General features: G+C 38.6%; 2 protein-coding genes across 4 annotated transcripts in view; one reads left to right on the top strand and one right to left on the bottom strand.

The window, feature by feature from the left end:
- Positions 1 to 4,102: 4,102 nt before the first annotated feature.
- Positions 4,103 to 6,847, bottom strand: hbae4 (hemoglobin alpha embryonic-4). Of its 2 annotated transcripts, XM_085415900.1 has the most exons (4): positions 6,747 to 6,847; positions 6,485 to 6,600; positions 5,816 to 6,020; positions 4,103 to 4,839 (listed from the first exon to the last, which is right to left on the bottom strand). In XM_085415900.1, the coding sequence occupies exons 2-4, from the start codon at positions 6,574 to 6,576 to the stop codon at positions 4,711 to 4,713; spliced, it is 426 nt and encodes a 141-aa protein (XP_085272026.1). In that variant the 5' UTR covers positions 6,577 to 6,600; positions 6,747 to 6,847; the 3' UTR covers positions 4,103 to 4,710. The 2 variants fall into 2 exon arrangements, with proteins under 2 accessions (XP_085272026.1, XP_085272025.1); XM_085415899.1 differs by having other exon boundaries at positions 4,107 to 4,839; positions 6,485 to 6,835.
- Positions 6,848 to 14,705: 7,858 nt separating this feature from the next.
- rhbdf1b (rhomboid 5 homolog 1b (Drosophila)) overlaps positions 14,706 to 17,195 on the top strand; it is a 45,672-nt gene continuing 43,182 nt past the window's right edge. Inside the window, exon 1 of one of the 2 annotated variants that reach the window (XM_085415896.1) lies at positions 14,706 to 15,013. The gene's annotated coding sequence lies outside the window, so the exon portion shown is untranslated. The remainder of the gene's footprint in view (positions 15,014 to 17,195) is intronic. The other variant, XM_085415894.1, reaches the window with a different exon arrangement.

Below are 17,195 nucleotides of genomic sequence, written 5' to 3'. Positions count from 1 at the left end.
CATAATTCCTCTTTTAGGTTTTAGAGAACAGACTGTGAGAGAGTGTTCCAGGGAAAAGTAATACAAAAAACATGACACTAGACAAGGACATAAGAGGCTAAGCAGGGAAGCTAAGGGAGAGGAGGAGAGGAGAAAAGTGCGACCGCCTTCATCAAGAGCAAGAGCAGAAAAATTAGATTACTGTTACTTTCCCGCAGGAACGCTGTATTATGTTTAGAAAAGAGAGAAAAAAATGAAAGCACTGAAATCTGTATCAACTGTACCTTTTCCCACAATTATTAATTCATAATCTATGAAGCTATATAGGTAAAGGTGTGGTGCTACTTGAGGGCATCGGAGTGACACTAAATAACTGCAGTTAGTTAGGTCAATAGTTTAATTGAACTATAGCTATCAGAGCTGTCAGAATGATGAGTGGAACGCTCTTTGGGTTATATAATATTGGGCTAATTTAATTGCAAAGATGGAATCAGTAATCCATAATTGCCTGCCAATGTCCAGCGCAGATTAGTTGCTCAAAAGTGTACACACCATACCAGGGAGTGCAAATGAGAGATTTGCAGGTGTTTGTCTCTGCTGTTAAGATAAATGAGAGGAGGCGGAAGAAGAACCAGCATGGTTTTCTGTAAGGTTGAAGTATTTTGTTAGAAAGCACCGCGAATGAGTGTGTTCCAGGGGAACAAGACTGAGGTGGAGCGCAAGATTTATCCAGAGGAGAGCTACACTGTTATAAACTATTCCATCATAAACCTGACATCCGTGTGTATAGCTGACCTGTGCTATACCGAGAAGAACACCAAACATCATTTACCGTCAGATCCCGACCCCTCTATTTAGCAATGAAGACATAGCTAATGTGTCTCATGCGTAAATGCTCACACTGCCCATGTTTTTTTATTTTTTCTGCAGATTGCGCACTAACACAGTCACATTGACACCTACCCCTTTTTAATGATAGAAAATACATTAATGCAACATTAAAATCTCTGTCTGCCCACTGCAGCAGGAAGGACCAAGTTAGAGGACAGAGCCAAAGATTTAGCATTCCGCTCACAGCTTTGGGCCACCCACCAGTCACAATTACGCACTCGCTTCCAATAAATGAACACACATCAACTATCGCATATCTTACAACCGAAATGACGCGTCTCCCCCCCTTTCCCCACAGCGGTAAGTTTCGCGTTAGACTATTGTTTCCTTCTTCCCTCTAATCTGTAACAAACAAAACTGAAAGTTTTGACGGGACTCAAAGGGTGGAAGTGTCTAAGATTAATGTCTTAAATCTAAGCCGTTCAATAGCTGTTCTTCTCCACAGCGGAACAGGTCAGCTGCAACACTGATTTCAGGTTTACACGGTGGAAGACTTTGTGATACAGTGCAGTTCCTGAGCTGTCCCATATATCTGTAACTCTGACATTAAGCCTGTGAAAAGCGGCGGAATTCATAATTCACAAGAGGATAGGTAAGGGAGAGAAATGACATTAAAGAAGTGGGAGACAATCCTACGGGGAAAGAAACAGAAAAGCAGCAGGGTGCTGTGATAGAATTGGCAGTGATAAAAATGGTCATGCGGATGACTTTACGTCACTCGGTCATTTGATTAGTTTATTTAGTTATAGCTGAATAACGCAAACTATCAAATGTGGCGGAATAGCCCCAGAAATTAATGAGAACTCAACAGTGAACCCATGGACTTGGGCGGGCACGTGACCGCCCCACTACTTGATCAATTAGCCCTTCACCTCTACACATCTTTACAATAGAGCTATTTATACACCACAAACTGGGCATAAAGATATTTGTGTTTATTTATAGAAGAGTTAATGTAGTTAACCGAAGCTAAGCTACAAACTAAAATGAGGTGTGGAAAAAAAATCTGAATTAACAGAAAAAAACCTACACTACACTTAAAAAAATGAATGAAAAAAGGACATTGAATACAAAAACAACTAATTAGAAAATACAAAATTATAGCTAAGTGCAGTGGAATCAAACTGATTTCAGCACCAGAGACAGCGCCGTGTTCAACGTCCTCACAGCAGCTTCATTTTTAATACGAAAGATTAAACGGGCTCCTTCTGTGTTTTTAAACATTATCAACAAGATAGAAGTAGATATTTATGCTTTTCACATTTAATGAAATAATGGAAAACAAAAACGTATAATTTCAGAAAATACATTACACAATAAACGTGCTAACTCAACCCTGAAAAAGTAAAACTACAAACACATAACGATCGAAGAATATCTTCATAACCTACCGAGAACAAATGCCCAGAGAGAGATCACCAGTTACAGTTTTTATTTTCTTCCACTTTAGTAACTTTTGTAAATGTACATCTGGAGTCATGGCTGTAAAATCAGGCCCAACAAAAGGACCTTATCTTTCCATGAGAATAAACTTTTCTGTCAATAAAAAAATATTTTTCACCAAATGACATTGAAAAATGGTGTATTGAAGAGCTAAATCACAGCTCCTTATTAAACACAGGCTATTTGGGTTTTTAAAAAAGTATCTAATTCATGTATTCAAACAATATTCTTAAGAGAAATTGTGAACATGTCTATGATACTAACGATTGAATTAGACTCTTCAAAATTACCTAGGGTCACTTTTACTTGCAAGGACGTCACATTTCATGACGTTAGAACAGAAGTCTGATGGTACAGATGAGGAAATAATTGTTTTATTCTCTGGTGAATTTGTATTTTTCTCACTTCCAAAGAAATGAGCACAAACAGAATTCTGGCTGGACTGTAGGGATCAAATAATCATTTCCTCAGTGACCTGAAAATGAATTTATAATGTTTGTCTCATGTGTTTTTCTAGATTTTTGTTTGATATTCTGTACAGTCACTGTACAGTAAACCTGCAAATTACAAACGTACAAATTTACCCCAGGATCAAATAATTATTCCCCCCACTGCGTACCTGACATCTACACCTGGTTTTTAACTATATAAAAATTAAAAATTTTTTAAAAACCCTCACATAATTAGATATTCTGACATCTTACATTAAATGTAATATTACTGTAATATTATTATTATTAAAATGATAGAAAATGTATTATTTATTAGTGAGTTATGAAGAAAAATGTACGTTTTAGGGTGTCCCACAGTACTACATTTCAATACAGCAGCCGAAAGGTGGAGAAGACTGCTGATTGCTCAACGTTTGAACAACAGTAGCTCCCTTCACCCTCCCTATCTCCAACTCTCATCTTCTCAAATCCCCCCAATCACCTGCCCTTCCTCTACCAATCTCATCTACACCCACACCCCACCTACTCTTCAGCATGTGCTCCAACTGTAACTGCTTCCTTACATATTGCACAGTCTCCCAGTTATTTTAATGCTAAGATTGCTTCAAGCAGACTCTTACTTCAGGCCAACAGGGCACGGTCCTCACAGATGTCAGGTGTATAAAAATTTCATCTGTGTCTCTGATGTTTTGTCTTTTTTCCCTCTCATTAAAAATATTTCAACCTTGTCTGACTCATGGATTTTCACGTATGCGAAGCTACAGATAAGAACCAAAGGTGAGAACACCAGTCTCTGCAAGTTTAGGGTTCACAGGAACTATCAAGCCTGTGCATTTTTACTTTACTGGGAAAGAAGTCTGAGGATTTTAACTTAAGCGTAGTACAGCTCCTAAATTATGAGTAATTTGGCATTATTTGGACTATGTAGCCTGTAAAATGTAGATTGTAAAATTACAACCGTGCGTAACTGTGCGCAGATACAAACAGAAGGCATAAATTATCTCTCATGCTCTTCACATGAGATGACTGCTACAATCAACTCAAAATGTTAAAAACAACAACAACAACAACAACAACAACAACAACAACAACAACAACAACAACAACAACAACAAAAACCCAGCAAAGGTAAAAGCAAGGATGAAGAAATGAATGCAGTTCATTCTGCTGTCATGATATTAAAAACATTTACACTTCCATTAAGTAAAAAAGAGTATTAGCACGTTTTGGCAATCCTAAAAAAAGTTAATTTTTGTGTAATCAACCTCACAACAAAGATGTCTGTAAATTACAGAAGTTATTTCACTTAAATATCTAAAAAACTGACATTTAACATCTTGTCTATGAGCTGCTTTGAATATTGCATCAGCATGCGTCTGTATTACCACCAGTTTACCAAATGGGGGCACTGTTGCTCTGTGTACCGTAAATACTTTATTTGAGGTCCATAGATAAACCTGGAGAGTCCTCCCAATTCACTGGTGTTAAAACCTGAATCCTTTGTTTCTGTAATACTAGAAAAATAAAACAATAAAACAAAAAACAGATTAGATTTAATATTAAATGTGCCTTTGTAGTTGTAAATGTATTATTTATTATGAAAATATTTTACAGTAGGAAAGCTTGCTTAAGTAAAATAATGTAAATTATCAGCTGACATGACGGTGAGCAACTAAAAAAACTTAACTCAGTCAAATGATGAATTCCTTGAAAATGATCAACACAATGCATTTTGAACGTGATATGATAATGCGTGAAACACCACAGATTCGATTTGTTTTTATTTGATAATATAACAGTACAAAAACTAACACACGAATTGCACATTTTTTACCATTAAAAATGTAACAAAGTAATGACAGAGACACATACAGAGAAAAACAAAAAGATTTTACATAGCATCATAAATGCCTCGTATGCTTTCTGGAAACCCAGTGCTTGAGTCTCATCTGTATTTCTCAGCAAGAACAGCAGCAAACGCTGACAGGTACTTGTCCATGGCGGCGTGAGCCACCGGTGTGAATTCATCCCCCAAGTAACAGGCAAGGCTGACGAGCATACTGTGCGACAGCAGCTGCAGGAGAAACACAAAAGATTGGTAAAAAGTGAACAACATACTTACATAATTTATAGTATGTGTCAGTTTTCTGAAAATCATGAACCGTGCACACACTGCCATTTGTCGTCCTCAGTGTGTTATTGTTAATATAGTGATGTAGTATTGTGTAATTTGCACAGAAAGCATGTCTGATAATTTTAAGTGCCAAACAATGCATTAAAAATATCGTCTCCTCCTCACCCTCTCGCCTCACAACGGCTAGTTTCACAGCTTGTAATTCCCCAAACATCCACAATTGTCATATATGTATAATACAATACCGTATACTTACACACATTGTCATTTTGTTCACTTATAATTTTTTTAACCATTTTTCAGATTTCCCGACTGGTTCACATACTGCCTTTTTGCACCCCATTTCAATATTCCTGGAGGAACCCATTTAATCAAATGTATTATTTATTTTAATTAGTGCTGTCAAAAGATTAAAAAAAATTTTTTTCCATTTTTTTTCCTCCTCCATAAAACAAACTAGTTGATTTGTCATCTGAACAGGCTGGAAAAACAAAACAGCAGCAGACTTACGGTTAGTAAATCTGTTGTTTTCTTTTTAGTTCAGTTAAACTCTATTATAGAATTACTGAAAAAATCCCTACATACTAATAGGATTATCTTTTGCATGCAGAATTAAAATGCACAAATAAATACAATTTCATACATTGCAGTCACCTGTACGCCTTATAGCATACAACAAAGAAATTGCACAAGTATATATATTAACCCTGTAGCAAGTGCATCATATTTGATACATGAGTTTCTGGCAATTATTTTGTGGTTCAGGCTTTACTGGATTAGTAGATATACTTAATAGGAAAATCTGAATAACAAAAAACTGATTATCTCTGATTAAAAGATTAAAAGTAAATTAAAAAAAAATCCAATGCAAGAAGGGGATGGAAGGGCTGTAAATAGGTCTGAGGTGTTTAGGCACCTTAAAGTTTCCGGGGTCTACCCGAAGCTGGTAGGCGTGCAGAGTCTGCAGGGGAGCCAGGGTGACAGTTAGCTGACTGATGTCTTGGGCCCCCTCAGCTATAGCCAGGACTATCTTCTTCCCGTGAGAAAGCAGGTGGGAGGAGTTAGGACTGATGTCTAGATGGGAAAAATATGTCTTGGTGCCCGGATAAGAGGCAAACATCCTTAAGAAGGGAAAAGTGAAATTATTTCCATGCTGATATGATAGGAGCAACAGAGTAAGTGCTACATGTTGACTGTCTTTGGTCACCAACTATCATTTGTGTGAACTCGAGGCCCACAAGTTTCTAAAATGATCTCGGATCATTGCCAACACCTTGAAATCCCTATTAGAGATTTCAGGAATTACCCAGCAGTGAGCACTAGATAAGCGTTACATTCTCTTGCGGGATTTGTTTGCAGTAACTACTTACTTTAGTAATGGCTAGGAAATCCTGTAACAATACTAAAATCTAATATTAACATCTGCAAACTGAAATGAAAGCTTATTGGTAGAGGAATCTATTTATCACAACACACACTCTTACTGGAGATGTTACTTTGTGTGTAGGAGCCTAAATCTTCATGCAAAACCATTTAAAGACAATGCAGTAAAGTATGAAGGTTACACAGGTAAGTCTCAACCTACCTAAGGAGTGCATCTGCTCCAATCTCTGCTGCCACAGGAGTCAGTCTTTCCCATATTTCCTTAATTAAGTCTTTTTCCTTCTTGGACAACATTGTGGCCTATCATACACAGAACCACTGTAGCCAAATATGCAAAGTGTTAGGTCTTTACAGCCAAAAAAACAAACAAGAAACTAATCAACCATTTTTTGCGCTGCATTAACCTGTTAACCTAAATGCTAAAAAAGAAGGATGAGTGAAAGAGCAAAAGTAATAGTTCCTACTGTCTGAAGAAAACAGCTTGTACTGGTTGACCTCTCAGCAGATGTGTTGTCTCTCTCTGCCTCTGTGTTATCAGACCGCAGCCAGGGCAGGGTGCGGGCGACACACCACCACACTATCTGCTACCGTATGTGCGTCACACTGCATATTTACCATATCATTGGTGGGGTAGAGCTCAAGGTGCAGCTGTAGTTGAGCCCCCCCTTCATTGATGGTAGAATTCTTTTTCTTCAGCCTATTGTTAATAGTTTTTAATTTATAGGCATTTCAGCAGATTAGTTGCTGTATCTGCTTCAGGGCTTTTTGCTCCCATGTAATGAACAAAGACACACACGCACACTAAAAAGTAACATTTTAAAAATCTAAGACTGAATCATAAGTTTATTTTAATGAATATGTTCTCTAAACCTTAGCAACTATTAAAACAGAATTTAGTGCTTCTGTTAGCAACATTAAAATAAAGAAAATGAGTCAATACTAGTGTAATTTGGATGATAATCTTTTTTGTCTCAGCTGCTCTTATCTGCAGGTCCACAAGTTGCCGGTTACAGAACAGTGGGTGTGAGCCCAGCCCATAACGTTATGAACCACACTGCAGTGCACATAGAGATCACATACATATAAGCCAAGTTTTAATGCCTCTGCTGATCTTAACACAAGACGTGAAAATGAGCCAGTGTAAAACTACCTCACTGGACTCAGTGAGCCTTGTATGTAAGTTAATATTGTTTATTGGACTTGTTTCTGTTTCCAATTTGAAGCTTGAGTGAAGTTTAAACAAATAAATAAACAACAAATAAAGAAACTAAACGTTTCTTCTGGATACCAAAATTCAGAGTTGTAAACTTTGGATTTCTAGCAATGGTAAACTTACTGGGGAGCTGTTTTGCTCATTTCCAGATCCACGTTTTTTTTTTTTTTAACAGCTCGTCAGATCATCCACTGAAACAAGCTATTTTTTATTTTTAGCTCCTCTCCTTTTAAGCCACTCCTAATTCTCCTGATTGACTCTAGCTGTCCATAGCAGTTTTATATGGTGAACCAAAAAAACTCAGCAAGAGTGTCTTTTTGTTTGGGTAAATATACATTAAAAGTGATGTTTAATGCTGAAGAGTCACAGTTACTCAAGTGGCCCTTTAATATTTATAGTGATTAAATAACATTACATCAATAATAATTGGAAGAATAATAAGCTATAAAAAAAAAAACCCTTCTCATGTCAAAAGTCACATAAAACCTCTTATGTGGCTCAAAATTATTACCAAAGCTTAACATGGTAAATTAGAAATAACCTTTTTATTATGATTGTCGACTTGAATTTAGTGTTACACATATACTGTGCCAAAGTAAGTTAACGCACGAATTGAGCTGAATAGAAAAACAAAGAGATGAGATTAAAAAAGCCAGAATCGTTCAGTTTGAAAGAAACAACTCCAAACAATTACTCGCCTACATACACTGAACATCTATAGGAACATAGTTTTGATAATGGTCTCCTGTCAGTAGGTAAGCCCTACCACTGTTTGTAGCCACACTATAAATAATATCACAAATTCACAAAAATGAGAACATGCACAGATAATTAAAATAAAAGTAAATACATTAAAATGACACCACCATAGAGCAAGATATATGATTTCAAACAAGCACCAACAGTCTTCTGAGTCTTCAGGTGCCAAGTGTGAATCTGTCCACACCTACAAAGACCAAGCTTGTATTCTTAAAACAAGTATGCAGTTTTTTTGTTAGAGACATATTCCAGTTATTGCTTCAAACTGACTGGCCATGAGGATTTAAAAAGCCTTTTAATGTAGAGTATGTGTCCTGTAGTGCTTAAGAAATGAATGGTACCATTATGTCCATAGGTGGACTGTTAGGTTTTCTAGAATGTGCTCTTTGTTGTTCACCATATTTGCTATTGATTAAAGCTGCCTGCTCCAGATGAGGCTTGAACTCAGAACTGCTTTCCAGTATATTAAGTCATTGGTACTGTGCACTAACTGATTGCCCCACTGGAGCACCAGACTGTGACTGAAGATTTCCTTAATGGTGTTGAAATTCTGTTAAGCTCTTTTAAATGAAAACGGAAGATTTTGAATGATTTTTATGAACGTTTACTTAAATCAAGTAGTGAGACTAACACAGATTAAATTGCTATTTATGGTCATGTAACATAATTTCCACACTGAAGAGTCCAGGTGAGGCTTGAACCCTCAACCTTAGTATTTCTTCATACATTACTGCCTTAGAAACACTGCACGCTGACTAGCTGCACCACTGGAGCTGAGTTGCAATATAAAGATTAAATCAATTATTAATTTTTGATAACTGTTGATTAAACCAACCAAATAGTTTTGCTGGCTTTTAATGGCACATGGCTGCCGTTTCCTGAGCCTAGTTCTGCTGGAGGTTTATGTGTAATAAATTATTTGTTTATTTCACAAAACAATAAAAGACCGCCCCAAAAGACCACCGCTTACCTAAATGACTTCAAACTCACTCACTTAGACTAGGATGAAAGAAAGATGAACACACATACAGAGATTCCTTTATTTACGAATAAAATGATTTCTCTACCTGCTGTAACAAAAAAAGCCAGCATCAGCAGGAGTACATGTTTCAGTGAGCAGTACAACACACAGAGAGCCCTTTATTTGTTAGAGAAATAATATTAATAATAAATAAGTTTGCTGCCTTCAAAACCAAATAAACCGAATAAGCTGTGGGATCCATCTAATGACAGTTCAATGAAGTCCAACAATATGAGGCAAAAAAACCCCAAACAAACCTGTATGCTGTTGACTTTATTTGTTGATTTACATTTGTTTGCCTTATATAAATTAGTAACCACTAACTCACTGGTGTGATTGTACAATTCCAGGTTGTACAACATCTGCATTTATGAATAATCAGGTCTTGGCAACACAGCAGTTTTCAATCCAGCAACAAGAAGCACAATCATTCCAACATGTTTCCAGACTGTGTGATTTGAATGTTTATAAACTGCATGTCAGCAGTAAAATAAATACAACCATACAGTTATGATTGTTTTACATTAGCTACTTATCTTTCACTCATCCTGTGTTAAATTGTACTCTAATGTTTTTTTTAAATCTCAACCTTTAAAATAATACTCAAAAAAGTTTACATATTTCCCTCTAACACTGATAAAAGTCTCCTAAAAGCACAGCACGAGTCTGTTCTGATTACCCAAGGTAATTATCCTCAAAGCTAGTTTGGTGCAGCTCCTCAACACAAGCAGTTTTTACAGACAGAAGCGGTTCTTTGTACTCCCACGTGATGTGCCACACAACAAACTGGAAATAGCTTTAAGTGACATGTGTGCACATGTTTATGGCTTCTTGTATTTGTGCTGTTACCTGAGTGTCTGTAAATGAGCTTAAACCAGGATTTGGATGGTCGATACAGCATTTACGATCGCGGAGGTTCTGTCCCTCTCAGTATAGTGCTGAGAAAAAAGAACTTGGCAAATGATGTTTCCTGTTCTGGCCTCCAGCAGTAGAAGGAAGTGGCCTTTGAAGTGCTGCATGCAGCCAAGCAACTCACAACTAAACAGGCAGCAGGAGGAAACCTGCTCTCCAATACTCAGAAAAGACAAACTGCACACAGCTGTTTACCACACAACATCCCTTTTCAAACCTCAGCAAAGCTAAACAGTTTTGGCAATGGTTCTTTTTTTCAAGGAGACCGGTGTTTAGTGTGCAAATTTGTAAGCATGTTTATTTAAGCATAATTAAAACACTTTATTTAGCAACTGGTTCCCAATTCATTTTAACATCTTACATTTTCTTGTGTATAACTAGATGTAACCTAATTTTAAAAGCAACTTGAAAATACAATATATTCTACATTAGCTTCTTTCCTTTCCATCCATCCTTGAATAGTTCTTTAAGTTACTTTTGGACATTGTAATCCCTCAAATTTCCAAAGGTTCAATGGCTTCTTGCTTTGATTTTTTGTGTATGCATATTTCTAGTCATTATACCATTTCTGCAGGTTTAAATAACTGCCTTGCATTCTTTATTTTTTCATGTAACCTCCATTTCTACTGAAGTGAAAATTTATCCCTAACACACCCAGGAACACCTGGCCAGGCTTGCACAACCTGTGACCGCAAATATGATCCGTTTTCTAGGCTATGACCTGTGGGCAATATTGTTTCGCTTACAACAATCACATCGCCGTGTGAACTAAATGTTGTGGGGGTTATGATGAGAGACAGTGGTCAGATGAACCTATTAAAGACTTTAGATGGCTTTGTATAGAAGAGGATGGTAAGAAGATCCAGGAGACCAAGACACTGACCCTGAAGGGGAGTCTGTTTTAGGGCGAATAAATCACTACTGCAGTACCTGTGCTGGAAGAGATCTCTGACCAAGAAGATAAAATTACTTTACTATATATATATATGACATGTTTGTTCCAGCATATATGTAGGACCCTTGGATAGATTTATCCTTGACATACAGAGAAATATGGATGTTTAAAACGCCAATATCTAAGATAAATAAAGAAAATGCCATTTAATGCATCAGCAATAGTAATAAAATTCATGCAGACATTATTTCATTTATGAAATGTGATAAACTTATAATTTTATTTCGTTTTTTTGCATTTGGTTAGTCTGTATTGATTCCCTCTTTTTAATTTGACCTGTTTTTTCATGCTTTGATTTGTTTTTTATTTTTTATGCATATGTTTTTGTAATATTTAACCTTGAAGTTACCCAAATTATTGTATTTTATTTTTGCATTTAATTGTGTTGTTGTTGTCGGTTTCAAGTCTTTGCATATATGTTGACTGAATCATTGAGCCAAAATATATGCAAAATAGATTTAAGGTATTTTCACTTCTTTACCTGGTGGCAAACAAAAAAGCCAAAGCCATTATCTTCATCTCTCCAAAACCTTGTTGAACTAATGCAATAACATATCGGTTATGTATTTCTGATCGTGACAATTCTGCTCTTCAGTCATTACATTAGGTTTCACTAGCTTAACAGTACACAAATATTCCTGGGGTCTAGCGGGATCTTAAATATAGATTTCATGCATGTTTAGTGCTTCTGGAACATAATAAACTTTATTTCTTCACTTAGACCCTAATAATGAGGGATATGTCCAGTTGTTAAATATGCTTTCTTAGTTAACAATGTTTTGTCTCTTTTAACACTTCTAAATCCTACAATATGAGTACAATTTGCTCTTGGAATGATTTGAATTACTGGGACACTGGCGGCATTTGTAATTGTGAGCATTTTTCTTATTTTTCTACAGCTACTCTTAGTACCATTGATGTTAAGTTAGACTCTTTTTCTCTAATTGATCTTTCTGAGTTAACTTCAATAATTACTTCCTCCAAGCCATCAACGTGTCTTTTAGACCCCATTCCTACAAAACTGCTCAAAGAAGTCCTGCCATTAATTAATTCTTCGATCTTAAATATGATCAACCTATCTCTAATGATCGGCTATGTACCACAGGCCTTCAAGCTAGCTGTAGTTAAACCTTTACTCAAAAAGCCATCTCTAGACCCAGCAGTCTTAGCTAATTATAGGCCAATCTCGAACCTTCCTTTCATATCAAAAATCCTTGAAAGAGTAGTTGTCAAACAGCTAACTGATCATCTGCAGAGGAATGGTTTATTTGAAGAGTTTCAGTCAGGTTTCAGAGCTCATCACAGCACAGAAACAGCTTTAGTGAAGGTTACAAATGATCTTCTTATGGCCTCTGACAGTGGACTCATTCGATACTGTCGACCATAATATCCTATTAGAGCGATTAGAACATGCTGTAGGTATTACAGGTACTGCACTGCAGTGGTTTGTATCATATCTATCTAATAGACTCCAGTTTGTGCATGTAAATGGAGAGTCCTCTTCACACACTGAGGTTAATTATGGAGTTCCACAGGGTTCAGTGCTAGGACCAATTCTGTTTACATTATACATGCTTCCCTTAGGCAGCATCATTAGAAGACATAGCATACATTTTCACTGCTATGCAGATGACACCCAGCTCTATCTGTCCATGAAGCCAGATAACACACACCAATTAGTTAAACTGCAGGAATGTCTTAAAGACATAAAGACCTGGATGGCCGCTAACTTTCTGCTTCTTAATTCAGATAAAACTGAGGTTATTGTACTCGGCCCTGAAACGCTTAGAAATATGGTATCTAACCAGATTCTTACTCTGGATGGCATTACCTTGGCCTCCAGTAACACTGTGAGGAACCTTGGAGTCATTTTTGACCAGGACATGTCCTTCAATGCACATATTAAACAAATATGTAAGACTGCGTTCTTCCATTTGCGCAACATCTCTAAAATTAGAAATATCCTGTCTCAGAGTGACGCTGAAAAACTAGTTCATGCATTTATTACTTCCAGGCTGGACTACTGTAATTCATTATTATCAGGATGTCCAAAAAACTCGCTGAAAAGCCTTCAGCTAATCCAAAATGCTGCAGCAAGAGTCCTGACAGGGACTAGAAAGAGAGAGCATATTTCTCCTGTTTTGGCTTCCCTTCATTGGCTTCCTGTTAAATCCAGAATTGAATTCAAAACCCTGCTCCTCACATACAAGGTCTTAAATAATCAGGCCCCATCTTATCTTAATGACCTTGTAGTACCATATCACCCTATTAGAGCGCTTCGCTCTCGCTCTGCAGGCCTACTTGTTGTTCCTAGAGTATTTAAAAGTAGAATGGGAGGCAGAGCCTTCAGTTTTCAGGCCCCTCTTCTGTGGAACCAGCTTCCAGTTTGGATTCGGGAGACAGACACTATCTCTACTTTTAAGATTAGGCTTAAAACTTTCCTTTTTGCTAAAGCATATAGTTAGGGCTGGACCAGGTGACCCTGAATCCTCCCTTAGTTATGCTGCAATAGACATAGGCTGCAGGGGATTCCCATGATGCATTGAGTTTTTCCTTTCCAGTCACCTTTCTCACTCACTATGTATTAACAGACCTCTCTGCATTGAATCATATCTGTTATTAACCTCTGTTTCTCTTCCACAGCATGTCTTTTTTCTTATCTTCCTTCTCTCACCCCAACCGGTCGCAGCAGATGGCCGCCCCTCCCTGAGCCTGGTTCTGCCGGAGGTTTCTTCCTGTTAAAAGGGAGTTTTTCCTTCCCACTGTTGCCAAAGTGCTTGCTCATAGGGGGTCATATGATTGTTGGGTTTTTCTCTGTATCTATGAAGCGCCTTGAGGCGACTTATGTTGTGATTTGGCGCTATATAAATAAAATTGAATTGAATTGAATTATTATTCCTTGTAATGCTTTAAGGGCATTTCCTGATCATACACATACTTTTACTGCTGTGACATTTTTATAGGCTTTAAGAAATTGTAGGAGTTTTATATATCCTTCTCAATTAGTGTTCAAGGTGCTTTATAAAGGAATGTTGAGGAAAGTACTTTTTCATACATCACTTTGCTTCCAGATCCAAATTAGCAGAAATTTGGATTTCTGCTATATCGACCTTGCTCATGCTGTAACTGATGGAATGAGGGGTAGGACAGTGGCATGTTGGTTAGCACTGCTACCCTACAGCAAGAAGGTCCTGGGGTCAAATCCATTATCCTGCCTTTCTGTGTGGAGTTTGGCTCTTCTCTCCTGTGTCTGCATGGGTTCTCCGGCTTCCTCCTACAGTCCAAAAACATGCAGTTAGTGGGGTTAGGTTAACTGGTGATTCTAAACTGCCCATAAGTGTAAATAGTTATCTGTCTCCATGTGTTAGCCTGGTAACCTGTCCCAGAACCCTGCCTCTTGCCCTATGGCAACTAGGTTAAAATACTGCATATGACTAAAAAAACAACTATGTAGATTACTCTTAGCCCGTTTTATCGCCTAGCCTGTAGTTGCTCGTTATCGCCGATAGACGGCGCCCTCCAGTCGCCCTTAGGTCGGTCTGTCGGTCGGCGTCCATCCAGCGGTGGCGGCAGCAGCGGCAAAGTAGGCGGACCGGGTGAGAGACTACACATGAGCAGCTCAGTGGCTGACGGAGAATCCGGTGTACGCGCTATAGTACGGAGGCTTCAGCTGGCAGCTGTTTCACATTTTTATGGCACGTGAACACGGTACCGCCCTCACTAACATCTGGAGCTCGCGCTTAACAGGGAGACCACTCTTCCTTTTGGCCGCGTGATGAGGCAGGTAGAACTTATGTAGGGCAGTGAGCGTTTCACTGGCGGGGACCCCTCTGTGCTGTACTCGGCAGAAGGAACCGGCCTCATCTTGAAGGTAGGTGGGAATAACGTCGCCTGTCATAGCGGACATCGTCGCTGCTCAATGAATACACACCGTGTAGTATTTATAAGGCGGGAGCTGAGCTGTCAGCATCTCACTCGTGGTGCAGGTACGCTGTGTTTTAACTGCTTTGCAGCACACGGGCTCTCTGGGTGGGGTCTCCCGAGGCTCACACCAAACACCCATTGGTGGCACTGTGCGTTCATGCTTGTTGTGTGTGTGTGTGTACTAAGGGAGTTTAAGCCTTGTGAATTAAAACGCCACGCTGTTGTGTAGCAAATGTGTGTGACACATACCTTGGTCTGTCAAATGGGTGGAAGTCCAAGACATAAGGACCATTAGCGGGTCTAATGAGGTATGAAAGAGAGGAAGGGAAAGTCAGAATAAGGCAGACCTTGTTACCCACTGGCAAAATATCTCTGTATGTTGTCTACTCTTAAATGATATAGTAAGTCAAGGCAGGGTTGGATGATTCACACACACAAACAGACACACACGCTAGGGCACTTGCAGGTTTTTAAGAGTGATGAATTGATTTCAGAGTGCTGCAGGCTCGTCTGTTGCTGAGATGAAGGGGACTGCTAGAGTTGCTGGCTGCGCAGGAATCCCACAGAGACAATTAAACCACTGACCCGTGTCATCAAGGATTTGTTTTGCCTTCCTGTTCGGAAACGTGGTAGGGAGCTGAATTTTTGGGCCAGATGGCAGGAGCATACACTTGCACACACACTTGTAAAGCGCGCGCGCACACACACACACACACACACACACACACACACACACACACACACACACACACACACACACACACACACATCACCTGGCGCAGCTGTAAAAAACTCCCTACTGAGGGACACAGCAGTTTTGGTCAGGGTTAAAACCTGCGATCTCAGTGATGACTTAATGGAGTGTGGCAAAAACAAATTCATTGCTCAGCTGTCACAAACACATGTTTCGTTAAGATTCTGTTCTTTCAGCTGTAACTGTGTTGTGTTGTATGTTAGTAGTACCTGATGTTACTAATAAGACAGGATGCAGGATGCTCTTTATTTTGGAGGGAAATGGATCTGGCAGTGAATTTGGACATACAATGAAGTATTTTATGAAAAATGTCTAGATTTATACCACTTCTAAACAAGTAAACCTGCTGTTTTCTATGATTTTCTGAACTGTTGATACAAGGCAGGCTGGATCGATGCTGCTGTGTTGTTTACACCAAACTCTGACACTACCATCCAAGTGCTGCAGCAGAAATCGTGACTTATCAGACCAACCAACGTTTTTTCAGGCATAACTTGCCCAATTATTGTGAATCTTATCCTCAGTTTTCCATTCTTAGCTGACAGGAGTGACATCTGGTGTGGTCTTCCGCTGCTGTAGCCCATCTACTTTAAGGTTCAGCATTTTGCGTGTTCAGAGATGCTCTTCTGCATGCCTCAGGTTAAAAGAGTGGTTATCTGACTTCCTGCTGTCTTCCTGTGAGCTCTGACCTCTGACATCAACAAGGCTGCTCACTGGATATTTTCACTTTTTCAGGCCATCATTGGTTCGATGGTTGTGCAGGAAAACCCCCGAAAGATCAGCAGTTTCTGAAATACTCAGACCGTCTGGCACTAAAGCCAACTAACTACCCTTCCTTCTCAATTCTTATGTTCAGTTTGAACTTCAGCTGGTCGTCTTGACCAAGTACGCCTTAATGCACTGAGATGGTGGCGTGTGATTGGCTGCTTGGATGTTTGAGTTGAACAGGCATACCAAAGAGAGTGGTTGGAGATTGTACATATCATTTGATCTTTAAAATATAATAATCAAAACAAACTAACATTTCTAAAGCGAAAAACATTCAATTTCTCACGTTAAAGGAAATATATGTGGGTGATTTTAAACTTTGCTTTAAATTGCTGTTATTACAGATCCTTTCATCACTCTACAACTCTGTTATAAATACACGTGGAAAAGCAGCTCATGGTGTCATAAATCACCTCTGCTGTGAAGTCCTGATTATGATGGTGGCCCTAAATTAGAACTGAAAGCGCCTAATATAACCTGATGACAAAAGTACGACAGCACACATGCACCCACAGCGCTAAACAGTAGGGCTGAACGATATATCGCATTTGCGATAATATCGCGACATGATCAAGTGCAATTTTCTAACCGCAAAGGCTGCGATTAT

Source organism: Rhamphochromis longiceps, linkage group LG8 (assembly GCF_057381845.1).
Source record: "Rhamphochromis longiceps isolate RC_006_pf linkage group LG8, R_longiceps_female_GT1.1, whole genome shotgun sequence".
NCBI classification, from domain to species: domain Eukaryota; kingdom Metazoa; phylum Chordata; class Actinopteri; order Cichliformes; family Cichlidae; genus Rhamphochromis; species Rhamphochromis longiceps.
Note: the sequence above shows the minus strand (reverse complement) of the source record. Positions and strands in the feature narration are given on the sequence as shown.

Coding starts and splice junctions, on each gene's coding strand:
- hbae4 (XM_085415900.1), bottom strand. CDS start 6,576: ATGTTGTCCAAGAAGGAAAAAGACTTAATTAAGGAAATATGGGAAAGA. Junction 6,021..6,484: donor GGAGCAGATGCACTCCTTAG/GTAGGTTGAGAC, acceptor TCCCTTCTTAAG/GATGTTTGCCTCTTATCCGG. Junction 4,840..5,815: donor TAGACCCCGGAAACTTTAAG/GTGCCTAAACAC, acceptor TTTCTCCTGCAG/CTGCTGTCGCACAGTATGCT.